Source organism: Notolepis coatsorum (assembly GCF_963971535.1).
Source record: "Notolepis coatsorum genome assembly, chromosome: 18".
Taxonomy (NCBI): Eukaryota; Metazoa; Chordata; class Actinopteri; order Aulopiformes; family Paralepididae; genus Notolepis; species Notolepis coatsorum.
The window spans coordinates 101,154,687-101,181,144 of record NC_140182.1 but is presented as its reverse complement, the minus strand read 5'-3'; the positions used below and the strand labels follow the sequence as shown (position 1 = coordinate 101,181,144).

General features: G+C 43.4%; 1 protein-coding gene across 1 annotated transcript in view; it reads right to left on the bottom strand.

The window, feature by feature from the left end:
* insc (INSC spindle orientation adaptor protein) overlaps window positions 1–26,458 on the bottom strand; it is a 151,492-nt gene that overhangs the window by 55,901 nt on the left and 69,133 nt on the right. Inside the window, exons 3-5 of the mRNA XM_084335305.1 lie at window positions 7,525–7,891; window positions 4,151–4,203; window positions 10–133 (exon numbers count right to left, since the gene is read on the bottom strand). Of these exons, the coding sequence (XP_084191431.1) occupies window positions 10–133; window positions 4,151–4,203; window positions 7,525–7,891 (544 nt within the window). The remainder of the gene's footprint in view (window positions 1–9; window positions 134–4,150; window positions 4,204–7,524; window positions 7,892–26,458) is intronic.

Below are 26,458 nucleotides of genomic sequence, written 5' to 3'. Positions count from 1 at the left end.
AACGCTTACCTGGATCTCATTGGCCAACGCCATGTCAATCATGTGGCTGAACGAATCACTGACGTCTGTGAGGATCTCGTGAATGGCTTCCCTCATGGACTTGAGGAAGAACTCATCCTCGGTGTGAAGGCATCTGAAGATGAGGGGGAGAAGATGGACAGGTACAATTTGATACTACTTTATTCTAAAACAACCTCTTAACATGCAGCGGCCCACATGTGGGCCCTCTTGAGGACCATTTGCCCACTTTGGCGACCTCTAGCGGCTCTGTGTGCATATTTTCGAATTAAAGCCCTATTTGTTGCCTGTTGATTGTCATTTAAGGCAGCAAAATCCGTTCAATTCACGAGTTACATGCCGATATGTGACTCCCAAGGCTCTACCTTCGTCAATCATTTGGCGATCTCGAAAACGATTGGACAGGGTTGTAACCAATGAGTGTGGCTTTCCAATGATTCCCCACGTGGGGATGAGCTAATCAGGGATCTAGGTGAAAAGTCACGCGCAAAAACAGGAAGTAAAAAATCCGCCGAATGCATTGGAGTCTATGAGAAAATGGAAACCTGCAGACCTTCTTCTCACATTTAACCAAAATCGCTCTATATCACTCATTTCTAAACAGATTTTCTATTAAATTTGGACATGTACTACACAATACTTCAGGCTATGGACACAGGGTGTTTTTTCAGCCATACGAATTTGGGGGAAATATACTTTTGGATATTGCAACTACTACAGAAAACCGTGAGTACACAAGTTCAAGTTAAACTCAAGTTCAGACCTATGTTACTCTATTTCATTAGCACTAAAAGTGAATTATCTTTATTGTATCAGAAACTTCAGAATGTTATCTTTCAAAAGAGACCAGGCTAATGCATGTGCTATAAGTATGAAGTATAGTATTTTGGTTTGCAAAGAAAGTATGCAGTCTAAAACTAAAATGGCCACTTTTGGGGGTGCCTGTTAAGAAAGGGAAAATCCACGATAAAACTAAATGTACATACTGTTATTCCAATTATCTTGGATAGTTAAATCAGATTGGGGCGACAGTGGCTCGGGAGATAGAGCAGTCGTCTGGTAATCCAGAGGTTCCCAGTTCGATTCCTGCTCCTCCCAGGCAGCATGTCGAAGTGTCCTTGAGCAAGACACTTAACCCCTAACTGCTCCCAATGAGCAGGTTGGCACCTTGGATGGTTGCTTCCGCCATCGGTGTGTCAATGTGTGAATTAATGGATGAATGTGAGGAACAAATTGTAAAGTGCTTTATAAATGCACCATTTACCATTCACCATCTATAAACATAGACTGCCTCACTAAGCTATAAATCAGAGTAACAAGACTTGAATTTGTGATGTGTTTCAAGTAACAAATAAGTAAATAATTTTAGTTTGAGCTATTACATCAAAATTTGTTTTATTTCAATGTAGGGCTTGCGGCTCCAAATCAGAAAATGTACCCATATCCCAGGAAAAATCACCATGGTAATTGTCATATAGTGTCTGGCTGGGTGCCACTATTCACCATCTATGGAGCGGCTCCAGGATTATTCTCTTGATGTCATCATCACTAGAGTCTTCTCTCTCTCAGCTGGCCCTGTTCCTCGTACCTGGCTAACTGAGTTAGCCAGATCCCTTCCTCACAGATCCCATTATAACATTCTGCATTATGTTTTTGTGCTTCGTTTTTCTAGAGGGGGCTTTTGAAATGTAAAATAATATACCTAAAATGCTGATAATAAATCATATTCAGCCTATGGATTTACTTTGTCCTAAATAATGCACGTCATAGCTATACACCGGCGTTCGCGAGTCGCGACACACACTATGTGGTTATTTGAATAGCGGAGCATTGCAAATGTGAATCCCGCGGGGATATTTTTAATTAATGAAGTACATGATACCTAAGCACATACAGTACAGATATCCTCATAAGTATCTATTAATTCGTATGAATTAGATACTCTTTGGGCTTGTTTTTATCTACTTATTCTGAAAGAGTTGAACTAATTATTTTCGCTAGCAAAATCTCAATGCCGTTAGAAAATCAGGATAACTGCGATTGACACCTGCTGTCTTTTCAGGTGAGGCGGCCGCACGCAATTATCCTGAGTATCAAGTCTGGTTCGAATTAACGAGAGTGAATCAGCGTTCGAGGAACAGGGAAAGCCTGGTTTCAAACATCGGGCTAATTTAATCTGGCTAATGGGACTTTTGATCGACTTAGTTGAACCAGGTACGGGGAATAGAGCCTGTTCAGCTTAACCGTTTCTGCGCCAAAAATCGTTATAGCCCGCCAATCGTTGGACGCCAACAACGAGTAAACTTGTTTTTCTTTTATTCGTTATTTCCATTCATAATTCATCATGCTGTGCTGTAGGAAAACAGCTTATCAGGGGAAAGCATGGCTCACCAAGCACTTACAAAGATAAATAACAGGACTAGATACCTAGCCAGAATCTCTCATTTTTTAGATCAGTCAGCGATGAAGATTCTTGCTGGAGCTCTCATACAGTGTCACTATGACTATGCGTGTGGCTCCTGGTACAACAGTGCCCCCAAAAGTCAGAAAATAAAACTACAGACATCACAAAACAAGCTAATCAGGGTAATACTAAGGCTACCTGCCCGAACCCACCTTGACCCATCTCACTTTGAGATCATGAGATGGCTTAAGGTGGAAGACAGAGTAAACCAGATAGGGATGTGCCTAGTTCACAGAATAGTGCACGGGGTAGTGCCAGTGTACTTTAACAACTACTTCAACCGAATCAGAGACACCCACGCATACCAAACTAGGCGCAGCTCAACTGACTTTGTGCCAGTCAGATTCAGGAGCTGTATGGGGAAGGAGTCCTTTCTGTATTCAGCAGCTTTCTATTGGAATAGTCTGCCCAGTGAACTGAAAATCATAGACAATGCCGTTAGATTCAAGTCCAGCCTGAAGACATGGCTCAAAAGGGACTATACTTGACCTAGACACTTAGCTTAAGGCACCCTTGCATGTTGTATGAGTCTGTATGTATATAAATGTTAAATAGTATATGTGATGTGTTGTGATGTCACGTTTTGTATGATGCATGTTTTAAGCATCACACTCCCCTACCCCCTACAAGGACCACAATGGAAATAAGCTCTGAGCTTTTTTGTGTTCATCCTTGGCAGTATATCCCGACTGTCACATGTTTATATTTTATATTGTCAAATAAAGTCATTCATTCATTCATTCATTAGGACTGGGTGACACTCTGTCTGAGACCGCAGCGGTGCGATACCGCCGCCTAACACCTTGCGGCCGCTATTGCACCCCATTTGAAACGATGTGGTTTCTTTTCTCAGCCGAGCTGAGCCATGCAGGCGGGGTCTATACACTCCGGCAAGACAATCGGTCACCACGGTTGCCTCGACGAGTTCATCCGCCCGCCCGTTTATGTGCAATGCTGGATAACGTCGGACAAACGAATGCGATGAATATTTGGAATGGCGATCAAATAATTGGATTATTCTTTTTGCAGTACATCAGAGACAAGGTAAGGACTATATATTACCAATCTTGCATTGATCCGATAATTTCTTTCCCAGGATTGCAGCCTATGTGTGTGTGTGGAAACATAATACTGATAATCTAGCGTTGATTTCAGGATGATTCGATAATCAGGTGAAAAATGGCAACGTGATAAGTTGATTTCACTAAAGGGCTGTTTGACAGAGTTCCCTGGGATTACACAGGATCACTCTACAACTATACTCATATTGACCACGGTATAGAACGGAAATGTATAGATGAAAAAATAATCTGTTTTTTGCATGTTGACCGGAAGAAACCCACTGACAATCGACAGCGTTATTAGATCCATAGCTATAATATAAAATATAGGTTTAGCTCTGCAAACAAGGTGAGCGCTTACATGGGGTTAATGGGTGGCAAGGCCTATGCACCTCCCGGAAGGGGCGTGGCACCCAATGTGTTAAGGAGTGACTTGTTCACTCATTCACAAATAGAAATTGATCTTTTGTACAATTTTATAGAAATAAAATGTTTGTGAATTCTACTTTAGGGTGTATTTTCTCTAAGCAACACACCCAACACCCACACCATCCAATCATCCACTCACAACACTTTGTTATGATTATTATTATTATTATGGTTTTACCTCTCAGTAATACTGGTCAGCTCCATGCACTTCTCCAGTAGGGATTTCTCATACTATACAACAAAAACAAAAGAAAGAAGCCAAGTTCACACACTGTAGAAAGTTCAAAGGCAAGCAACAACACAATATTCACATGGCGGCCATTTAGATTTTGCTCAGGTTGGGATTCCTTTCCACCCTGTTCCCACATAGTGGCCATGTGATTATGATCCCTCCCTGATTAGTCTGTGATGTGCCCATTCAAACAGGCTGCCGCTTGCCTGCGCGTGGGGGCGGGGGGTCGCGGCCAATCAGAGAAAAGCCGAACACAAGTTGGTTGCCTTTAATATTCACGCGCCCTGGTGTGCTACATGCTACACTCCATGCTCTGTCTCAGCTGTTTTCACTGTTGCCTTCTGGCCGCCGTTATGACGTCCCACCAAGTAGGACCAACCGCTACGCCAAATCTTTTGTCCCCTCGGCTATCAGACTTTTAAACACAGACAGTAGTCATTTTAAGTAGCCTTTTGCACTTTGTTGTCTGTTTTTACTTTTACTTTTATTGCTGGATTGTATCACATGGAGTGTTTCTCTTTTTATTTTCCGTGCTGTCGTTGAGATGTTTTGTTGTTTGTTTGTCTTTGTTGCTTGTGGTGAAGCTGCAAATATGAATTGCCCCACGGGGATCAATAAAGTTGTCTGAATCTGAATCTGAATCTGAACACTTGACATGGATCCTGGTTTGTGTGTGTGCTACATGCTACACTTGACATGGATCCTGGTTTGTGTGTGTGTGCTACATGCTACACTTGACATGGATCCTGGTTTGTGTGTGTGTTAGATGATACACTTGACATTGGATCCTGGTTTGTGTGTGTGCTACATGCTACACTTGACATGGATCCTGGTTTGTGTGTGTGCTACATGCTACACTTGACATGGATCCTGGTTTGTGTGTGTGCTACATGCTACACTTGACATGGATCCTGGTTTGTGTGTGTGCTACATGCTACACTTGACATGGATCCTGGTTTGTGTGTGGGCTACATGCTACACTTGACATGGATCCTGGTTTGTGTGTGGGCTACATGCTACACTTGACATGGATCCTGGTTTGTGTGTGTGCTACATGCTACACTTGACATGGATCCTGGTTTGTGTGTGGGCTACATGCTACACTTGACATGGATCCTGGTTTGTGTGTGGGCTACATGCTACACTTGACGGGGATAACAGGATGAATTACTCAAGGCCATCAGTGACTCGTAATGGGTATCTTTATTATCTGTGTGATAAAACGTGACGGGTAGCAGAGATTTATGCTCCTGTTAATATAGTCTAACAACTGCCTCAGAGCTGGGCATGTCCTCTCTGAAAGCGACTTTATCAACCTACTGTTTGTCACTGATGTGATAACATGCCCACACTGTGGCGTATAATATGGTATATATCTATGCTTCATAATAATAATAATAATAATAATACATCTATTTTATATAGCGCTTTTCCAGGTGCTCAAAGACGCTTTACATGGGCAGGAGAGACAAACTATGGCAAAACAAAAAAACAGAACAAAAATAATACATGACAAAAATAAAATAACACCGACAGAATTAGAGGTCAAAAGCAAGATTGAAAAGGTGAGTTTTGAGGGCTGATTTAAAAGATGTCAGGGTGTTTGCATCACGGATATGGCTGGGGAGGGCATTCCAGAGGGAGGGGGCAGCAGCAGCAAAGGCCCTGTCGCCCCAGGTCCGGAGCCTGGTCGTGGGAGGTGTTAGGAGGTTGGCATCTGCAGACCTAAGGCGACGGGTGGGCGTGTGACGGTGGAGGAGGTCGGACAGGTAGGGAGGGGCAAGGTTGTTGAGGGCTTTAAATGTGATGAGTAGTATTTTAAAATGTATCCTGTATTTGATTGGAAGCCAGTGGAGGTCGTGGAGGACAGGGGTGATGTGATCAGAGCGACGGGTGGAGGTGAGCATGCGGGCAGCAGAGTTTTGGACATATTGGAGTTTATTGATAGTGTTTGGTGAGCCGTAGAGGATGCTGTTGCAGTAATCTAGTCTTGATGATATGAATGCATGAACCAGTGTTTCAGCAGCGGAGAGTGATAGGGAGGGGCGGAGACGAGCAATGTTCCGGAGGTGGTAGAAGGCCGATTTGGTTATGTGGTTCACATGGCGGAGGAAAGAAAGGGTGGAGTCCAGGATGATGCCAAGGTTACGGACGTGAGTGGAGGGGGTGACAATGGTACCATCAATATTTAGGGTGAAATCCTGGGTGTGACTGGTGAGGGATTTTGGACCGATAATGATGATTTCTGATTTATTGCAGTTTAGTTTAAGAAAGTTATTTTGCATCCATGTTTTGATGTCTGTGAGGCAGGTGCTGAGGGTGGAGAGAGTGGCTGGAGTGATAGTCTTGGTGGAGAGGTAGAGCTGAGTATCGTCTGCATAACAGTGAAAACGCAGGCCATGTTGGCGGAGAATCAGACCAAGTGGAAGGATGTAGAGGGTGAAGAGCAGGGGACCAAGTACTGAGCCTTGGGGGACACCTTGAGTGATGGGGGCAGTGGGGGATTTGCAGTTGTTGATAGAGATGAATTGGTGCCTGTGTGAGAGGTATGATTGGAGCAAGGTGAGGGGGATTCCGGAGATGCCAACGGAGGACTGGAGACGAGTGATGAGGATGGGGTGACTGATGGTGTCAAAAGCAGCGCTGAGGTCTAGGAGAATGAGGATGGAGAGGGAACCAGAGTCGGCAGAGAGGAGTATGTCGTTGGTGACCTTTAGAAGAGCAGTTTCGGTGCTGTAAATAGGTGGACCAACAGAGCAGACAGAAGGGCAGCCCAACCGTGCTTTGAAATGAGATCTTGTGCGCAGCGCATGTGGGGACATGCATCAGTAGCATCTGGGTTGAACTGTACAGTATTCCTGATTTCATTTCCCTAGACTCATAAAGGCTCAAGTGCTTTCCTGGTCAGATTAACCCCAGAATGTATCCTCATCCTCGACCTTCTTACCCTCCATCCTCATCCTCAACCTTCTGTATTTACCCTCCATCCTCATCCTCATCCTTCTGTATTTACCCTTCATCCTCATCCTCAACCTTCTGTATTTACCCTTCATCCTCATCCTCATCCTTCTGTATTTACCCTTCATCCTCATCCTCAACCTTCTGTATTTACCCTTCATCCTCATCCTCAACCTTCTGTATTTACCCTTCATCCTCATCCTCAACCTTCTGTATTTACCCTTCATCCTCATCCTCAACCTTCTGTATTTACCCTTCATCCTCATCCTCAACCTTCTGTATTTACCCTTCATCCTCATCCTCAACCTTTACCTTCTACCCTTCATCCTCAACCTTTACCTTCTGTATTGCTCAACCTTTACCTTCTGCATCTCTGGTGGCGTGTTTCGGGCGGTGCCATACTCGTGCACCAGTGAGCGCACGTGGCAGTTGGCCCGTACGGCTGTGCTGTGGACCCTCTGCCAGCGCCCTTTCTCCAGCCGCTGGAACATCTTGCCCAGCTCCGTGCTGACCACCAGCGCTCGGCGCAGCAGCGTCTGCAGGTTGTTCCGGGCCACGTGGTCTCCTCCGCCCAGCGCCGAGGCCACGATCAGCTCCCCCTGCTGGGCATCCTCCTCCACCCCGATGGGCTTGGCCTGAAGCACGCACATGCACTCCACCTCCGTCATGTGGCGAAGGTCCTCCATCCAGCGCTGGACCGAGTCCACCTGGAGGGACTGTATCCTGCTGCTGCATGAGAGAAGAGAACAGATATGAAGCAATGATGAAAAGAGTGTATTCATTATGACATAGTGGTCGGCAATAGGTGGCCCGCGGGCCGAAATATATATATATATCATTAATATCAAAAGATTATGAGACCAACTAGGCTAGGCTATATGTTATCTATAATGTCCAAATAGAGAAACTACCACCACCTAAAGAATGCTTATTATTATGCAATGTAATAATAATAATAATAATACATCCATTTTATATAGCGCTTTTCCAGGTGCTCAAAGACGCCTGGATGTAGCGCTGGCTCAACATGAAAAAAGTCGGTGGACAGCGCCTGGTGCTGAAATAACAAACAAGCAGTGTGGTGTGAAATTAAAACACCAGTTCAGTAAGTCATTCAAACATTATCTTTACTTATATATGACTGTGACGGCACCACACATGTGAACAGCAACAATGCAATTAAACTGAAGTCAAATCAGAGCAAAAAAAACTGAATCCGCTTCAAGAAGATGTGCTACATTAGTTATATAAGGAATTGCAACAAGACATGTATTAACTAAATTAAAAATACAATTTGGCTTTTAACCTGTTAAGCTGTAGCCCTATTTTCAGAAATCTTGGCTAAAGGTAAAGAAGATTGCTCCACTTCTGCAAGGTCAATTTGCATGTTGTTGGTATCTAGGAACATCTAAGGACCTGGGGGAATGTATTCCCAGTGTCAGAAATATTGTGTCTGTTACTAGGCTTGAGTAAATTGTAATAAAAAAAAGGAGAATATAAATTATGATTTTATTTTGCATCTGTGCCGGTGAATAACACCATGTTACAATTGCGGCGCTAGAGATTTCGCTCACTGAGCTCATTCAGCACCTTCTTGAGATCAAGTGTAAAAATCTAAGCAAATGAATAAAGGGAAGATGATTAAACAGAAGGATTTGTAGATACAGTAATAAATTATAATCCATTTTAATTATAAATTCATATTTGACCTTGAACTTGACCTTGACCTTATTATGGCCAAATCATACATCTATGGATAGGGGAAAGGCTCCTCTTTCCAATGGCAGTGTTAAATCTGGATTTAGTCATTTCCTCACGGTTTTACGATAAAAGAGATATAATTAGCATTTTTTCGATAAATTCTTATTTTCGGTAAATCTTATAAAACATCGGTAAAAATGTTACAAAAAATATACACTTTGACTGCTGTTTTGATAGGGTTAAGGTATTTACTCTTGGATACATTTGAAAAAAAAGACAACATTTAAACCCTTAACATCCAAGGGCCCATAATGTGGGCCATCTTGAGGATGATTCGCGACACGCCACTTTGCCGACCTCTAACGGCTCGGGTGTGCATTTCTTTTAATATATATATATATATATATATATATATATATATATATATATATATATATATATATATATATATATATAGAATTAAAGCCCTATTTGTTGCCTGTTGATTGCCCGTTCAGGTGACAAAATCCGTTCAGCGGTTCTCGAGTTACATGCCGATATTATGTGAGGCGTGCGCCAAAGTAAACATTACCACCCCCGACTCCCGGGGCTCTAGCTCCGTCAATCATTTGGCAATCTCGAAAAATGTTAGACAGGGTTGTAGTCAATGAGTGTGGCTTTCCAATGATACACATGGGGATCTAATACGGTCTCTATTAGGGGTGTAACGATTCAACCTCACAACGATTCGATTCGATTACGATTCTAGAGGCAACGATTCAATGCATCATGAAATCTCTTCATAAGACCACGATTCGATTCGATTCGATTCATTTTCGATTCATTTTCTATCAGTTAATTCCCCCCAAAAAATGTATACACAAATGTGGCTGGTGGAACTGATTCACTCAATAAAAACAATAGGTCAATAAAAACAATACACACAAAAAAAACATTAAAAAATATATATATTTTTATTTTATTTCGATTATAATCGATTCTAACATATTAAAATCGATGCATCGAATCGAACACATTAGAATCGATGCATTTCGATTAATTGATGCATCGTTACACCCCTAGTCTCTATTGATTGATTTATGATAAAGAAAAGCAGGGTCCCCTTATAAGGGGACCTTACAGCTTTGGCTTTTAACCCTCTAAAGCCAGGCGCAACACTAGACATGTTTTGTGAAACATTAAATATATTTGGATCTGTTTGTGATAAAGACTTGCTTTATTGTATCGGAATCGATTGTCATCTAAAAATGTAGTGCATCTCTCCGAGATTGCGCAGATGTAAAGAATAGAATCTTGAAATATCTAGATTGGTTGTTTTCTCTGGACTGCATCTAATCCGCTGTATCTATCCATTTATCATATATCTATGTCTGTCACTATAGCCAATGGAAATGCTAGAAATGGTCACATGGACTGGGAGAAGCAATGGAAAATTCATATTGTTTCTCAATGGTCCAGTGCGCTCCACAGAAAGGGCCGTTAGATAGACGCATTGGTTGCCCGTAATGTAAGATAAGAGAGAGGCGCTTGTCTCTGGTTTTATAATAAAATGGCAAAAAGACAAAGGTATAACGTTCAGTGCAAATGTGTATGTTGTTTACAGCTTATTATGCCACCTATGCAGCTCGTTTATTTTGTCCATTCTCTGCATCTGCCACAAATGTATGTCTTAGTTATAAGGTGGTCTGTCACAGAGTTAAAATGTTTTCACTATCAATATATTAAATTAGCCATTGTTTTTGTTGCCGGCCCCCCATACAATGGCTTGGAAAAGAATGTGGCCCTCGGCCAAACTTAATTGCTGACCCCTGACTGTATGAAAAGAGAAGGGAACAGATATGAAGCAATGACGAAAATAGTGTATTCATTATGACATACAGGTTGGTATAGTGTATGAAAAGAGAAGGGAACAGATATGAAGCGATAATGAATTCATTATGACTGTACAGGTTAAGTAGGCTATACTGCATGAAAAGCAAAGTTACAAGATGGTAAAACTAAAATGACCATCAAGCTACCATTTTTTTGTAAGGGCTACCTTTTCATAGTGGGCTTAAAATGTATTGAATGCTGAATTAATTCAAATGAATTGATTTGCACCCGGCACATTCCGTCTGAGGACTGAGCGGCAAACGTTGAAACATAACATATTCTGATATTTATCATCAACCCTTCCCTTTGAATCCAAACAGGTCTACCCCCCCCCCCCCCCCCCACTGCCTCTGGTGTATCCCATAAATTGATCCCCATAAATGTGGCACAATTAAGTGTCGGCGACGCGGCAGCCATATCAAACAGCAGTGCTCTCTCACTTGAAACACTGTGGTATTCCTAAAATCAATGGTGTGGGAGGGAGGCCAATTATCCACCGATAACTGCCGGGTGTCCAACACTCGTTAGTCAAACCTATCATTTCGCCTCAGTGGAGAGATGGCTTCACCACTGCGGGCCCAACTAAGAAAACACTCCCCCCGCCCGCCCCCTCCAGTCTTACCCTCCATTGACCCTAATGAACACAGGCTTATGGGTATCCCAGAGCCCTCCACGTCATTGAGTCAAATCAACATGAAGGAGAATTGATCGATAGCTACAACACCCTCCTCTGCAAGTGGGACGGGGGTGGGTTATGGGGAGGGGGGGGGGGGGGTGTCACTAATGAAGGTATAATATTCTATTCTCAGCTCCCTGGGTATTGCCCCTCGCTCCTGGGAAAGGCCAGGTCATTAGGGACTGCTGGATATCGGCTGATGTCGTAAAAAGGCATCGTCATCATCATCATCACACGTACTGTACGCTTCAAACAAAGACTATTGAGTCCGTTTGAGATGAGTAAACCTTCCTCCTCCACTGAGTTAGGGTGAAGGAGATGTTCACTACTTTCATTACTCGCAGCAGCCAATAGCGCCAATTAATTTGTCTTCTGTGCGTGTGTCACAGCTTGACTGGACCCGTGCTGTAATGACTTGTCTTTTTCCTTTTTTTTGTGAATGAACTATGTGGATCTGTTATTCTGCCCCAGGACATGTGCCGGCCCAGAGAGACTAGAGACAATTGACTGTGAACAGGCTAAGATGAACAGCTGAAAGGAATTCGGACTAATTGACGGGGGAGGATAAATTACATGCTGGTGCTCTTGTGCGACATCTAGCGGCTGAATGTTATCATGGTTTGTTTGGTTGTTTCTTTGCTTTTGTTTTTGTTTCATGTTTTGATTCTATTTCTTTATGGTTATTAACTCTTTCAGGAACAAATATTCTTTATACTTCTTTGGCTAAAGCTAACTCATGGAGTGGGGCTGAACAACACTTAGAATGGATCCACAAAGAATGGATTGCACGGAGCAAGTTGCACCCTTACTTAAAATTCATTATGAATTAAAAATGGGGGAACCTGATGTAAACAAGATGAAAGTCTTTCTCTGGTCTGCATGAAAATTGTATTAACAGATTGCAGAATGGGTAGAATACAGTACGGCTCAATACACACAATTGTTAAGGGGATGCAGACCAGAGAAAGATTTTCATCTTCTTTACATCAGGGTCCCCCATTTTCAATTCATAATGAATTTTAAGTAAGGGTGCAACTTGCTCCGTGCAATCCATTCTTTGTGGATCTAGCCCTTACTGTCTTTTACTATTATGTACTTTGCTGCTACTGTATGTCTATACTACTATCTCTACTATGTACTACAGTATGTTACTATCCCTATACTACTATCTACCATGCTAATATGTCTATACTACTATGCACTCAAGAGTGTAGCACTCGAATTGACAAACAATGTCACTTACCCATAGCTGCTAGAGATGTACAGTACCCTGTTATTTTAACACTGTTATTTTATGTGCTGAATAAATATTATAATAGGTATCTATCTATATAATCTATATGAATACAGAGTACCAATCCAATCCATTACTATTACTGAACAGTATAGACTATATCATTGGACAAAAGGGATTGATATACTACAGTATAATATATTGTTCTCCATTAGAGAGATCTACAGATAACATACTTCTATGTCTCAGAAATGCAGCAAATCAAGTAACTTTGCTTTGATATCTGGCATGTTACACATGGTTCTTGGTATCAGATGTTTGATATAGTATAATTCTCTGACACAATGCCCTGTGTAGGGAGGTCAAATGTTCTGCTGTAATGTAATCACAATGGAGCTCCGCCCGCTCCTATTCAGAAAACACAGTTTCGGCCCAAACTGGCCGAACGCTCTGCTCACAAAAAGTCCCAAACCATACTTCCAATTGGTATATCAGACAACCACTTAAATTGTAGCCAACCCCTGTGCGCACACTATAGGGCTAGATCCACAAAGAATGGATTGCATGGTGCTAATTGCACTCTTACTTACAATTCATTATGAATTGAAAATGGGGGACCCTGATGTAAACAAGACGAAAGTCTTTCTCTGGTCTGCATCCCCTTAATAATTGTGTGTATTGAGCCGTACTGTATTGTACCCATTCTACAATCTGTTGATACAATTTTCATTCAATCAATCACCGCGCAGGTAATTGTAAGTAAGGGTGCAATTAGCACCGTGCAATCCATTCTTTGTGGATCTAGCCATATATGTCGGTTGTTGGTTGATGATTGGTTGGAGAAATGCCTGTCCATATTAGTTAAGCCTAACCCTTAAATAGGGGCTGACAACAAGGTTTTTGCATCCAGATGTTTCCTAAAGTCTCGATTGTGTGAAATCAGATTATTCTTTCCGTTTGGGAATTAATTTAATAGAAATTTGAATCCAATAAATTACAGTCATAATATTTTCTATTTTAATCTGAAACGATCAAATTGTAAAAGATTTGTTTTCTAGTAAAAAATATATGACACATTGAATTCACATTAGACACATACATATAACTCTTGGGTAGAATTATTCTACCCAAGTAAATACTGAACAAAACAAGCACACACACACACACACACACACACACACACACACACACACACACACACACACACACACACACACACACACACACACACACACACACACACACACACACACACACACACACACACTGGTGTTTGTGGGGGAGGAGGGATGACGGTGGAGACTGGCTACCACTTCCCCAGCCCCACTCAATAGCGATGACACTCAGCGGTTCAAATGTATCGATAAAGGCTCTGCATTTTCGAGATGGGAGAGGATGTCATTACTAGCAAATGAAGACAGACTGCTCTCAAGGTGAGGTCATACCGTGTGCTTATCATCAAGGCATGGCCACTGTGAAATGGGCCTATTTGGCAAGAGTGTAAGATCCATTAATTAACTAGAACTTCTGGAAGCAAAATTGTATTAGAAAATAAACTAGAATTATTATTTTTAATTTTTTTTACTGTTTCAGTTATATTTGACTGTAAAAGCTCTTAAAACTTGTAAACAACTAAAAATGTGTCCTGGCTGTCAGGGGCACATAGTGGTGTGACTCAGGCAAATTAGCCGTAAAGAGCATCATCACTAATTACTAGCGTGTCATGGGTGACAGCGAGATGGACAAGTGTTTATTAGGGGCCTTAATTGGCATCATTTGTTTGATGAACCCCGTTGAGGCGTAGCCACAGCATATTACGGGCTGAAAGCGGCACACATTTGGTTTAGCCAACAAAGACAGACAACCAAAGAAATACAGTATGAGAATGTCTAGATGTGATCACCAACTGTTTCGCCTGTTTTATTGCAACACTACTATCACCGACATCTAAGAAGGCCCTCCTAAGATGTCAGACCTTGAACGGCCCTCCTAAGGTTTCTCTCCTCCACATTGCCTGTGGTGCATTTTTTCCTATTGCTAGGTTTTAGTGAGTTTTTCCTTACCTTCGCGTGGGGCGTGTCTGGGAGTGTTGCATTTATTTTATTTATTTAAAATGTTCTGGACTTTATGGTGTTTTTGTTTTGTTCTTGATTTATTGTGATGTTTCTTCTTGACTTGTTTAAAGAAGACGTGTCTGGCCCATGGGGACATTAACGTGTGTTGTCGGGCCTTACAAATAAATTTGATTTGATTTGATGGTTGTTCTGAGTTCTGATGTTAAATGATTAACTTCAGTCATACATTTATCATGAAGTGGTCCTACAGGCCCTAAATCGGAGGGGGTTTAGAACAATAGCCAAATCGGTGTGCCAGAGAGAAAAGCATGATATAATATACACATTAATATAGTAAATCAGACCATTTCCAAAAAAAAAATCCATGGGTTATATAACAGTATCACATAGCGTAGATCACATCTAGATTTACACACCAAAAAGCCACGAAATCTCCTCGGAGAGAGGGGGGGAAAAGATAATAATAGGTTTGTTTTCCAAAGGAGGGGAATCAGTCCACTTCAGCTCACTGGGGAATGACAAACATTTACATGCAGTGCCAGGGAAGGGCCAGGGAAGGGTCGGGCGACAGCGACTCTATTATCCCAGGCACAGGGTGATGCGTAGACAAGGCATCAGTCCTGTGAGTCTGCCGCTCGTGACTGGAGAGGGTGGTGGGTAAACAAGCAACACAGCGACAGACGTACGAGGGTTAGGGAGATAGAGCCCCCCCCCTAACTGTGAGCTGGGCTGTGGTGGAGGAGGAGGAGGAGGGTAGAACACAGTTGTGGATTATGCTCTATACGTCAAATGAGAAGTGACCCTTCCCCCCCCCTTTGAGGCTTAGCGATCTTGAAGTCTTGATCTTTTATATCCTAGTCATTAAAGGAACACGCCAACATTTGGGGAAATTAGCTTACCGTCTTCTCCAGAGAGAGACAAGAAGATAGATACCAGTTTCCTCTCTGTGCGTTCAGTAGAAAGCTATCTGGCTGCATGTTGGCCTAGTAGTGTAACGGAAGTCCGTGAGTAATATCCACAGTCACGATGTCTCTGTTGTGAAGTGACTGTGGCAGTAAGCGGTACTGCGAGTTAAACTCACTCCCCCTTAAAAGACACATAGACAAGCAGTGAATTCACCTCTTGGTATAGCGGTCTGTGATTTCGCCCATTGTGTGGCCGACCCGGGTTCGAAACTCCCTCGGGGCATAGAAATGTAACACAACGCAGAGGAGTCACATACGATAAATCACACTAGCTTAGCACAATGAATGGAAGCGGACAGTGTCGGTTAGCCTTCGGGAGAGGTGTTAGTTGGACAATGCCTAGGCTAACTGGCACTGTCTGCTTCCATTCATTGTGCTAAGCTAGGCTAACGTGCAGCCAGATAGCGTTCTACTGAAGGCACAGAGATGAAACTGGTATCTATCTTCTAGTCTCTCTCTGGAGAAGACGAGACGATAAGCTTTCCCAAAATATGTGTGTGTGTGTGTGTGTGTGTGTGTGTGTGTGTGTGTGTGTGTGTGTGTGTGTGTGTGTGTGTGTGTGTGTGTGTGTGTGTGTGTGTGTGTGTGTGTGTGTGTGTGTGCGTGCGTGCGTGCGCGTGCGTGCGTGCGCGTGCGTGCGTGCGTGTGTGTGTGTGTGTGTAGGCGTGCATGTGTAAGTGGGCCTGCAAGTACATGCATGGTTTATGCATATTAGATTAGATTCAAATGTATTTTCATCATACAGCACAAGTACAGTAACACGAAAATATGTTTGGCATCCAACCTGCTAGAGTGAAAATGTAGCAGTAAGGTGTAACAGCAATATACAATGTACAGGTGATTAGACTGGGTACAAAATATACAAATTAGTACTACTGAGTGTAGTGCTAATCAGATGTATGTACAGAGTTGTAGTATAATATTATGTACAGTGATAGAGGTGTAAATACAGTATGGAAGTAGTCAGTAGGAGTATGTGTGTGTGTGTGCGTGTGTGTGTGTGTGTGTGCATGTGTGTGTGAATGATAGCATGTTTTAGAAGAAGGCTGAATCTGCATCGATAGCCACAACCTGTACATATGAGTCTAAGAGAACGATGGCATTCTGTAGCACGGTACCTGCTAATGGGACCCACATGAATAGCAGCTTGTAAATAAGCTCTATCATGTCTACCTGGTTCCATTTGTGATTATAATTGTGTAGAGCCCAGTTATCCCCAAGCCTCTGCAAATACAAACAGGGTGAAATTATACTGTAGAAGAAAATCTAATAAAAGTATCAATGAGTACAATTTATAAAAAATATATATATATATATATTATTTTTGGGCTTTCTGTATTTTTTCACCCATCCCAATTTTAGTCGTTATGCCATTTCCCTTCCTGGGCCCTGTTCCTCGTACCTGGCTAACTGAGTTAGCCGGATCATTTTCAGGATAACTTGACATATGTCAGACCTTCCCCGAAGTTTTCGGTTCCCCGAAGCACGTTTGTCTAAATCACTATGGCAACAGATCAAAACGTTCGAACCTGCTCCAGCGCAGAGTTTAGTTCAGTTAGCTGGATAAACTGGCCACGCCCCCGCAAAAAAATGCCAGCTCCCTTCCTCACAGATCCCATTATACCATTCTGAATTATGTTTTTGTGCTTCGTTTTTCTAGAGGGGGCTTTTAAAATGTAAAATAATAGACCTAAAATGCTGATAATAACTCATAATCAGCCTATGGATTTACTTTGTCCTAAATAATGCACATCATAGCTATACGGCGCTCGCGCGTCGTGACACACACTATGTGGTTATTTTAATAATGGAGCATTGCAAATGTGAATCCTGCAGGGGTATTTTTTTTTATTTTTTTTATTGGTCTTTTTCCCCCTCCATTTTTCCTCCGATTTTCTCCCATCCCAATGTTAGTCGTATGCCAATTCCCAGTCCCTTCCTGGTCGCTGCGCTTTACCCCCCACAGTCAGATCATTTTTGGGAGAGTGGAGGCTACCACGTGCTTCCTCCGACACACGTCCAGCCAATCACCGCTTCTTTTCACCTGGCAGCGCGGATTCTCATTGAGAGGGCGTAGCGTGTGGGAGGACCACACTATCCCCCTCACGTCCAATCCGCGCTTAGCAGGCGCCCCGACCGAGTCGCTGTTTACAACGACCCGGACCCACCCCGCCAGCTTCTCCCACCCTCTGATACAGCCAATTGTATCAGTGCAGACGGCCAGCCAAGCTGGTGACAACCCCGGAGCTGTGAGCTGGATTCGAACAGGCGAACCAAGCTCACAGCTCCGGGGCTGGTGACGAACGCAATCTCCGCTCGACCACCTAACCGCCCCTGCGGGGGTATTTTTAATGAATGAAACCTATCGGCCGTTTGGCTCTGATTCGTTTCATATTCTCCGCTGTGGATGTATATGCTTAACGGAGCGCCCGGATTGTGTTTCATTCAAGCATAAATTGAAGCGTCTTTATGCATGGATTGTGGATGTGAATTACGACGAATCTGAATCTGTGGATTGTTGAATTGTATCACTGTCACTCACACGCTATTGTGATATTGTAACTGGGATTAAAATGTCTGAGGAGATGCACTGTTTGACGGATTTGATGACGTGGACGTGACTTGAGAAAATGTTATGAGCAATTGCAAGCCTTTGACGTTTTGATGAATGAATTTGAGAAAATGCATTTATCTGTTCAAGCACTGTTATCTGATGATGAACAAGAGGGTGATGAACATGACTGGTGTCACTGGTATAAACGAAAGGTTAATCAATTCAATGCATGTATGGATGATGTCCGAAACAGATTCAAACCTGATTAATAGTGAAACTGTATAGCCTCCAAGCCTCTCTGACACATTATTTCGGGGGTCGCGCCTTGAAAACTTTCAGAACAATGTATTTATATAGTACATGATACCTAAGTGCATACAGTACAGATATCCTCATAAGTATCTATTAATTCGTATCAATTAGATACTCTTTCGGCTTGTTTTTATCTACTTATTCTGAAAGAGTTGAACTAATTATTTTCGCTAGCAATATCTCATTAGATTATTCATTCCATTAAGCCTACTGCCAGCAGGCACATTTAAAGAAATATAATCTGATTGATTGGGGTAATGAGGGATTAAAATGTGCCTATAGATATGCATTTAACTTGTCGGCGAGGCTATTGAGCCGTACTGTATTGTACCCATTCTGCAATCTGTTAATAAAGTTTTCAATCAATCAATCATATAATGCCGTTAGAAAATCAGGATTTCTGCGATCGACACCTGCTGTCTTTTCAGGTGAGGCGGCCGCTCGCAATTATCCTGAGTATCAAGTCTGGTTCGAATTAACGAGAGTGAATCAGCGTTTGAGGAATAGGGAAAGCCTGGTTTCAAACATCGGGTTAATTGAATCTGGCTAATGGGACTTTTGATCAACTTAGTTTAACCAGGTACGGGGAATAAGGCCCTGGTCTTTGCACGCATTGCCCCACTGTCGGCCTGGGGAGGGTGTAGAACTACCACATGCCTTCTCCGATACATGTGGAGTCGCCAGCCGCTTCTTTTCACCTGACAGCGAGGAGTTTCACTGGGGGAACGTAACACGTGTGGAGGTTCACGCTATTTCCCCAGATCCCCTCCCTGCTGAACAGGCGCCCTGACCGACCAGTATGAGTCGCAGTTTACAACAACCAGGACACATACCCCACCGGCTTCCCCCCCGCTAACACTGCCAATTGTGTTAGTAGGGACGACTGACCAAGCTGGAGGTACCTCTGACAGCTGGATTAGATCCCAGAGTCTCTGCGGTGGTAGGCGAGTGCTTAGTCCACTGCGCTACCCAGCCGCACCACCACAAGTAACATTTTTAACTCACACCTTATATTCGATTATACTGTACGACAAATGAAGCCATTATCAGTGTCGGAATTCACATGACTGCATAATATACCATTCAATTGAGTGTATAAAGCCAGGGTGCGAATCATGGGGGAGCTCGGTGAGCCATGGCTCCCCTAGATCAGACATCAGCTCCCCTGAAAACATGATTTGTGAATTTTTGGGGGGTCTCTAAATTACTGAAAATAAATGATATTTTTGCCATGCATTTCTCATTTTTCTGTAATTTTCTGTATCATCATCGTGTATAATAATAAAATTAGGCTATTTTGATGTATGATTAATGATTTGCGCACTAATTCACTGTAATAGACAATAGCATAAATCTGCACTGCAGATATACCCTATATCGGCACTGCAGATATACCCTACTCGTAATAGATGGCAACATGCTATTCTTGCGTTTACCATTCGGAGCGTGGCGGCGCAGCAGCCTGCAGGCACAAATCAAACTTCATCAAAAAAGCGTAATGTCGAAAGTTAAACGAAATATCAAAGAAGTAAGCCTTCTAACCACTACTTCTGTCACATGCAGATTTTGAGAATTGGGCAGATCTTCATCATCAGGTCGGTGGCGATAATGTTGCATTTGCCTACTACTATAATAATGTTAGACTCGATGTGTTTGGTCGTGGACTTGTTGTTCGGTATTGGTTCATCCGTGTGTTTATGTGTAAATAGGACTGTTGTGTGTGAATTTTAGTGGTGGATCAGATGGGTTAATCTGAGCATGTGTATTTTAATGTGCGTCTTCATCATGCCTGCAGACCTGTGTGGTGTGGACTATGTGTGGTTCTGTAACGTTACTCATACCCAGAGTCATATTATGATACCTATAGCCTAATAGGGCCTGTGTCGACCGGGGACGTTTTATGAGTTGTCAGCTCAGGCTGTCTGTCATTCATTTCTATGCTACAGACGCGACCGGCGCGCTCCTTTTCCCAGCGCCGTGCCTCGCGTTTTTGGGCGGAGTGCTCCCTACTAAACTAGTTCAACTTTTGGAGAGGAGCGCGCTCATCAAGGTAACTTTTTTCGACCGACCAATCAACATCGAGGAAGTGGCCGAGCCGCGGCAGTCGCGAGACCCAGGAAAGCGCTCTGAGTTTTTATTTTTTTTGTCACCGCTGATGGTGAAAATGATTGGCCGTGTTTGTAGCCAATGAAATTCTGCAGATGAGGATATCTTACATGAGGGATGTTTACTATGATAAAGTGAGAGAAGAAGAAAGGAGAATGATGTTGCGCAACATGAAAATGCATTGGACCGGATGGCCATTTTGGATAAGCATACCGATACACATTAGAAAAACATGTCAAAGAAAATAAAAATAAATCTGTAAGTCTATTACAGTAGCACTCACTCAGAGTGATTCTTCCTGTTGAGGAGGACAAATCTGAATGTTTCCGTTCAAAAGAGACCAGACTCATGCATATACTATAAATGGTTCAAGAATAACTTTCAAGTGACTTTGGGTATGCAATCGACAGACGTTTTATGCAAAACTTGCCTGAGGTTAACAACTTCAGAACAATGGTCTAAACTTTCTAAAGAATGGGCCTCTCAGCTTAGTTGTAACAGTATAATCTCTTATGACACACAAGCAGTCTCTCAGTTATTGTTGCTTTATTTGATATTATATAAATATTGTGTTGTTTAGTTAACTACACCTCAAAATATATTGATGTAACAAAAATATATTAGTTGAGTAAGCTACTGCTAAATGTAGTTACACTACTATTGTACATGTACTGTAGTGAAGCTACTCCCCAACACTGGTCATTATCAGGTCAAAACTAGGATTTCAAACGACCAGATTCGTTGACAATTGAATTTAACAAAAATATGTTTTACAGATATTTGTGTAGCAGAGTGAGACACACAAAGCCCCACATACTGAATAACTGAATAACTAATTACATGGTCCATCACCAGCCGGGGCAATCTGAGAGTCATGAAGTCAAAAAACTAAAACAACCCTGAATTATTTTACTGCAGAGAGTTTGTCAAAGTTAATGGGAAGGAAACTATTTTCATATACTACCAACCATCTCACAGCATCTACGTCTGAAATGGTAAACAAGAAGGAATACGTCTACATACACTGCTGGAAAACTGTTGTTGTCTTCCATAACATCAGGCTACAAGAGGGAAAGAAAACTTCTGTCTTTGATATGAATGTTTTCTCAAACCACTTTTTAGAGTTGAAAGTAGTTTGTCTTGCATATAGGCAGGGGTGTAAAGTACTTGAGTAATTGTACTTATTTTTTTGTATTTTATTTTTTTATTATTTTTTAAACAAACATATAAACAAACATGACAACACACGATAAGATATACAAGCATTAATTGTCAGGGCACATCCAATGAGATCACATTTTAGTTAGTTGTCTTATATAAGATATACCCCTAATACCTGTTATCTAAAAAACCTACACACATATGCTCCAGCTCGAACCCCCCCCTCCCGGACCCCACCTTGAGAAGTACCTCCACTATCCCTCGCACCTAACCAGACACTACCATTATAAGCTAGCTTTTATTCTCTCCACCACTTCTAACCACATTGACATTTTGGATTCATTGAGACCCAGAATTCTTGCTGTAGATATTTCATGGTAAATTACATCGAGATATGTAAGAAACCAAACTTTACGGCACATTTTTTCCGGTTGAAACCAGCGTGATGCGATCAGCTTTTTGGCTACTGTGATACCCGATAAAACCAATCTCTTTAGCTGTGGATTCACTGCAAACTCAAAAACATCATTCAATAGTAATACCGAGGGGTGTACAGGTATATTCCAAGATACGAGTTTTGATATTTGTTGAGTAATTGTACTTTGTTACAATACTTAAGTACTGTTTTTGGGGCAAGGCGCTCGCCTCTAACGCAGGAGACGCTGGTTGCAAGCCCAGCTCTCTGCGTTGCTACCGGCTGGCCGGCCGTTCATACTAACACAATTGGCAAGTGTTAGAGGGTGGGAAAGCCGGTGGGTGGGGATTTGACGTTGTGGACAGCGACTCCTACAGGTCGGTTTGGTGACGCCGGTGCGACGGAAGCAGGAAGTGACGGGGCAGCGTGAGCCTCCCACGCGTTACTCCTTGCCACTGAGAGTTCGAGCTGCTGCGGTGAAAAGATGCGACAGGCTGCCTCCTCGTGTACCGGAGGGGACACGTGATGCAAGGCTTCTGTCCTCACTACAACCGACCAGTGGGAGGCATAGGCTAGCAACGCTCAAGACAGGGGAGGGAAGAATTTGATATACGAGATTGGGATGGGAGAAAAATAGAAAAATGGGGAGAAAAAGTGGATAAAAAAAATTACTGTTTTTGGGGATTTGTACTTTACTCAGGTATTATTAGGTTTGTATACTTGTACTTTTACTCAATAATATTTCAGAGAAAAAAACCATACTTTTTACTCCTTACATTTAAAATGCAGACCTACAAAGTACAAAGTACAAATATCGCAGGTCCAACCATTTTAATTAGTATATTTGTTTCTCTGGCCGAACTAACATTAACGTTATTAATCCTGCGGCCGCACTTTATTCTAAAACAGCCAATCAAATCCCCATCAATGGAAAATTAACCCGCCCATACCCATGCTGATTGGTCCTTGTGCAAGACTAGAAAGCGGGGATCTTTGATTAAACACCTGCTATCAGAAGAAAAGTTGTTACTTTTTTTTAGTACATTTAAAAGTAGAAACTTTTAGACTTTTAGCCAGATACTCTGACTTTTACTTGAGTAAGATTTTGAGACGGTACCCATACTTTCACTTAAGTATAATTTCTGGGTACTTTTTACACCCCTGTCTGTCTTCTCGCAAAAAAAATAGTTCCTCTCATGACGTGTAAAAGGTTTCTCTCTGTGCGTCGCGGTCCTTTCAAGAAACCATTGCTTCTACTGACAGGCGTAAGGGTAAGAGAAACGATTCCCGAGCAGCGAGAATCTAACCCAAAGATGAAAAATGGCCAATACAGTTTTTACAACACAGCGCATATGGACCTCAGAGTTTGATCACAGTGGGTGAGTCAGTTTGTTTATGGCTAAATATGGCTCCCTTGTCTGGATAAAAGCATTAGCATGCTGTTAGCATTCATCTCTTAGCGTACCTGCTCTTGTGTAGGTCACACAATTGCATGACAAGAGGACAAAAACGGAGTAAATATAATTCTCCTTTCAGGCCGAATGAATAAATCATATCTCTGCCGAGGCTTTGGAATATCAGCCAATAGTCTAGCGTATATTTTAGTGCCTCACTAGTTAGCATTGTGTCGTAAACAGACATTTTAAGCCCAGCGGTGCCAAGTAGAGCACCTGTTGTCACTCAAGTGCAGCAAGTTATTGACCAGCAGGAACCAATTTGTTCTTCGGGGGTGGGTGGCCATACCAGGAATTGTACTACTACTACGAATTGCTTCAGGTGATACTTGCATACTCACAAATGATGATCACAAACAACAAAGCAGAGACCATGATTACAGGTTGGCAGACATCCACCTGGTTTGCCAAAAGCAATCCACTGATAAAACTGAATTGCAGTGAAAATGGAGGGAAGGAAAGGAGAGGACACTCTTTATTTGCCAAGTCCATTTTACCAGAATGTGTACATTAAACCATCCTAACAGCCCAGTGCCCAGGGGCCAACTCCAGTTCTAATGCCAATACCATATGGTCAGGGGCAATGGCAGGAATTACCTACCATACATGTTTTTGTGGTGTGGAAATAAACCGGAGAATACCCAATGCAAACACGAGAAGAACATAACTCCACACAGAAGGCCTCAGGACCTTCTTGTCGTGAGGCAGTAGTGCTAACCAATGCTATTCACTGCCCAACTGTAGTCTTGTGCCATCATGTCCTGTGAAGTGTCTGTAGAGATTGTATTAAAATCATGACTAGTGCTTGATGGAAACATGTGCTACCATGTGTTAGCTGCGGTCAGTGATGTAATATTAAGTGTTTTTGATGTGAGCCCAATGAAGCACTAAGAGATCGTAGAGATCGGGTCAACAATACTCTCCCCACAGCTTTCTTTGATAAGGAAGTCATGATTCTCCATAACATCAGAGGCTACAGGCCAGACGAGTATTTCACTGCTGCCCAGTGTCTGGTTTTCATCATTGTCGTCGTCTCATGCCTACACTGCCAGCAATGAATTAATGGAAATCTTGCTAGAATACCACAACAAAACCACAGTCTACTCTAAAGGGACACAGAATTAATGGAAATGTGGCCTGAACGAGCTGTGAGATCTTGACTACCAAGCAGTTGTGGCTTTGGAACTGCTGAAGTAGGAAACAAGAAGACTGTTAGGAATAATTAAATATGGAGACATTTATCAAGAGGCAAAGTGGTACGTTAATGTATTACAATTTTGCTCAGACCACTGAATATACAGTATTGAACAAGTATGAGACCGTGCAGACCCATGGCGCTACCAGCGCATGTGTCCGACAAAACGTCCCTTGCCAGATCATCCGTGACTGAGTAAGTAGATGAGTGACCACAATTTGCCATGCATAGCCCACGCCACAAGTCCGTCCTGGGTGCAAAGCCCACGCCACCAGTCCTGTGTGTTTAGAGCCCACACCACCAGTCCTGGGTGCAAAGCTCACGCCACCAGTCCTGTGTCTCAGAGCCCACGCCACCAGTACTGTGTCTCAGAGCCCACACCACCAGTCCTGTGTGAGGAGCCCACGCCACCAGTCCTGTGTGAGGAGCCCACGCCACCAGTCCTGTGTCTCAGAGCCCACGCCACCAGTCCTGTGTGAGGAGCCCACGCCACCAGTACTGTGTCTCAGAGCCCACGCCACCAGTCCTGTGTGAGGAGCCCACGCCACCAGTACTGTGTCTCAGAGCCCACGCCACCGGTCCTGTGTTTAGAGCCCACGCCACCAGTCCTGTGTGTTTAGAGCCCACACCACCAGTCCTGTGTCTCAGAGCCCACGCCACCGGTCCTGTGTTTAGAGCCCACGCCACCAGTCCTGTGTGAGGAGCCCACGCCACCAGTCCTGTATCTCAGAGCTCACACCACCAGTCCTGTGTCTCAGAGCCCACGCCACCAGTCCTGTGTCTCAGAGCTCACACCACCAGTCCTGTGTCTCAGAGCCCACGCCACCAGTCCTGTGTCTCAGAGCCCACACCACCAGTCCTGTGTCTCAGAGCTCACGCCACCAGTCCTGTGTCTCAGAGCCCACGCCACCAGTCCTGTGTGTTTAGAGCCCACGCCACCAGTCCTGTGTCTCAGAGCCCACGCCACCAGTCCTGTGTCTCAGAGCTCACACCACCAGTCCTGTGTCTCAGAGCTCACACCACCAGTCCTGTGTCTCAGAGCCCACACCACCAGTCCTGTGTCTCAGAGCCCACACCACCAGTCCTGTGTCTCAGAGCCCACACCACCAGTCCTGTGTGAGGAGCTCACACCACCAGTCCTGTGTCTCAGAGCTCACACCACCAGTCCTGTGTCTCAGAGCTCACACCACCAGTCCTGTGTCTCAGAGCCCACGCCACCAGTCCTGTGTGAGGAGCTCACACCACCAGTCCTGTGTCTCAGAGCCCACACCACCAGTCCTGTGTCTCAGAGCTCACACCACCAGTCCTGTGTCTCAGAGCTCACACCACCAGTCCTGTGTGTTTAGAGCTCACGCCACCAGTCCTGTGTCTCAGAGCTCACACCACCAGTCCTGTGTCTCAGAGCCCACGCCACCAGTCCTGTGTCTCAGAGCTCACGCCACCAGTCCTGTGTCTCAGAGCTCACACCACCAGTCCTGTGTCTCAGAGCCCACACCACCAGTCCTGTGTCTCAGAGCCCACACCACCAGTCCTGTGTGAGGAGCTCACACCACCAGTCCTGTGTCTCAGAGCCCAC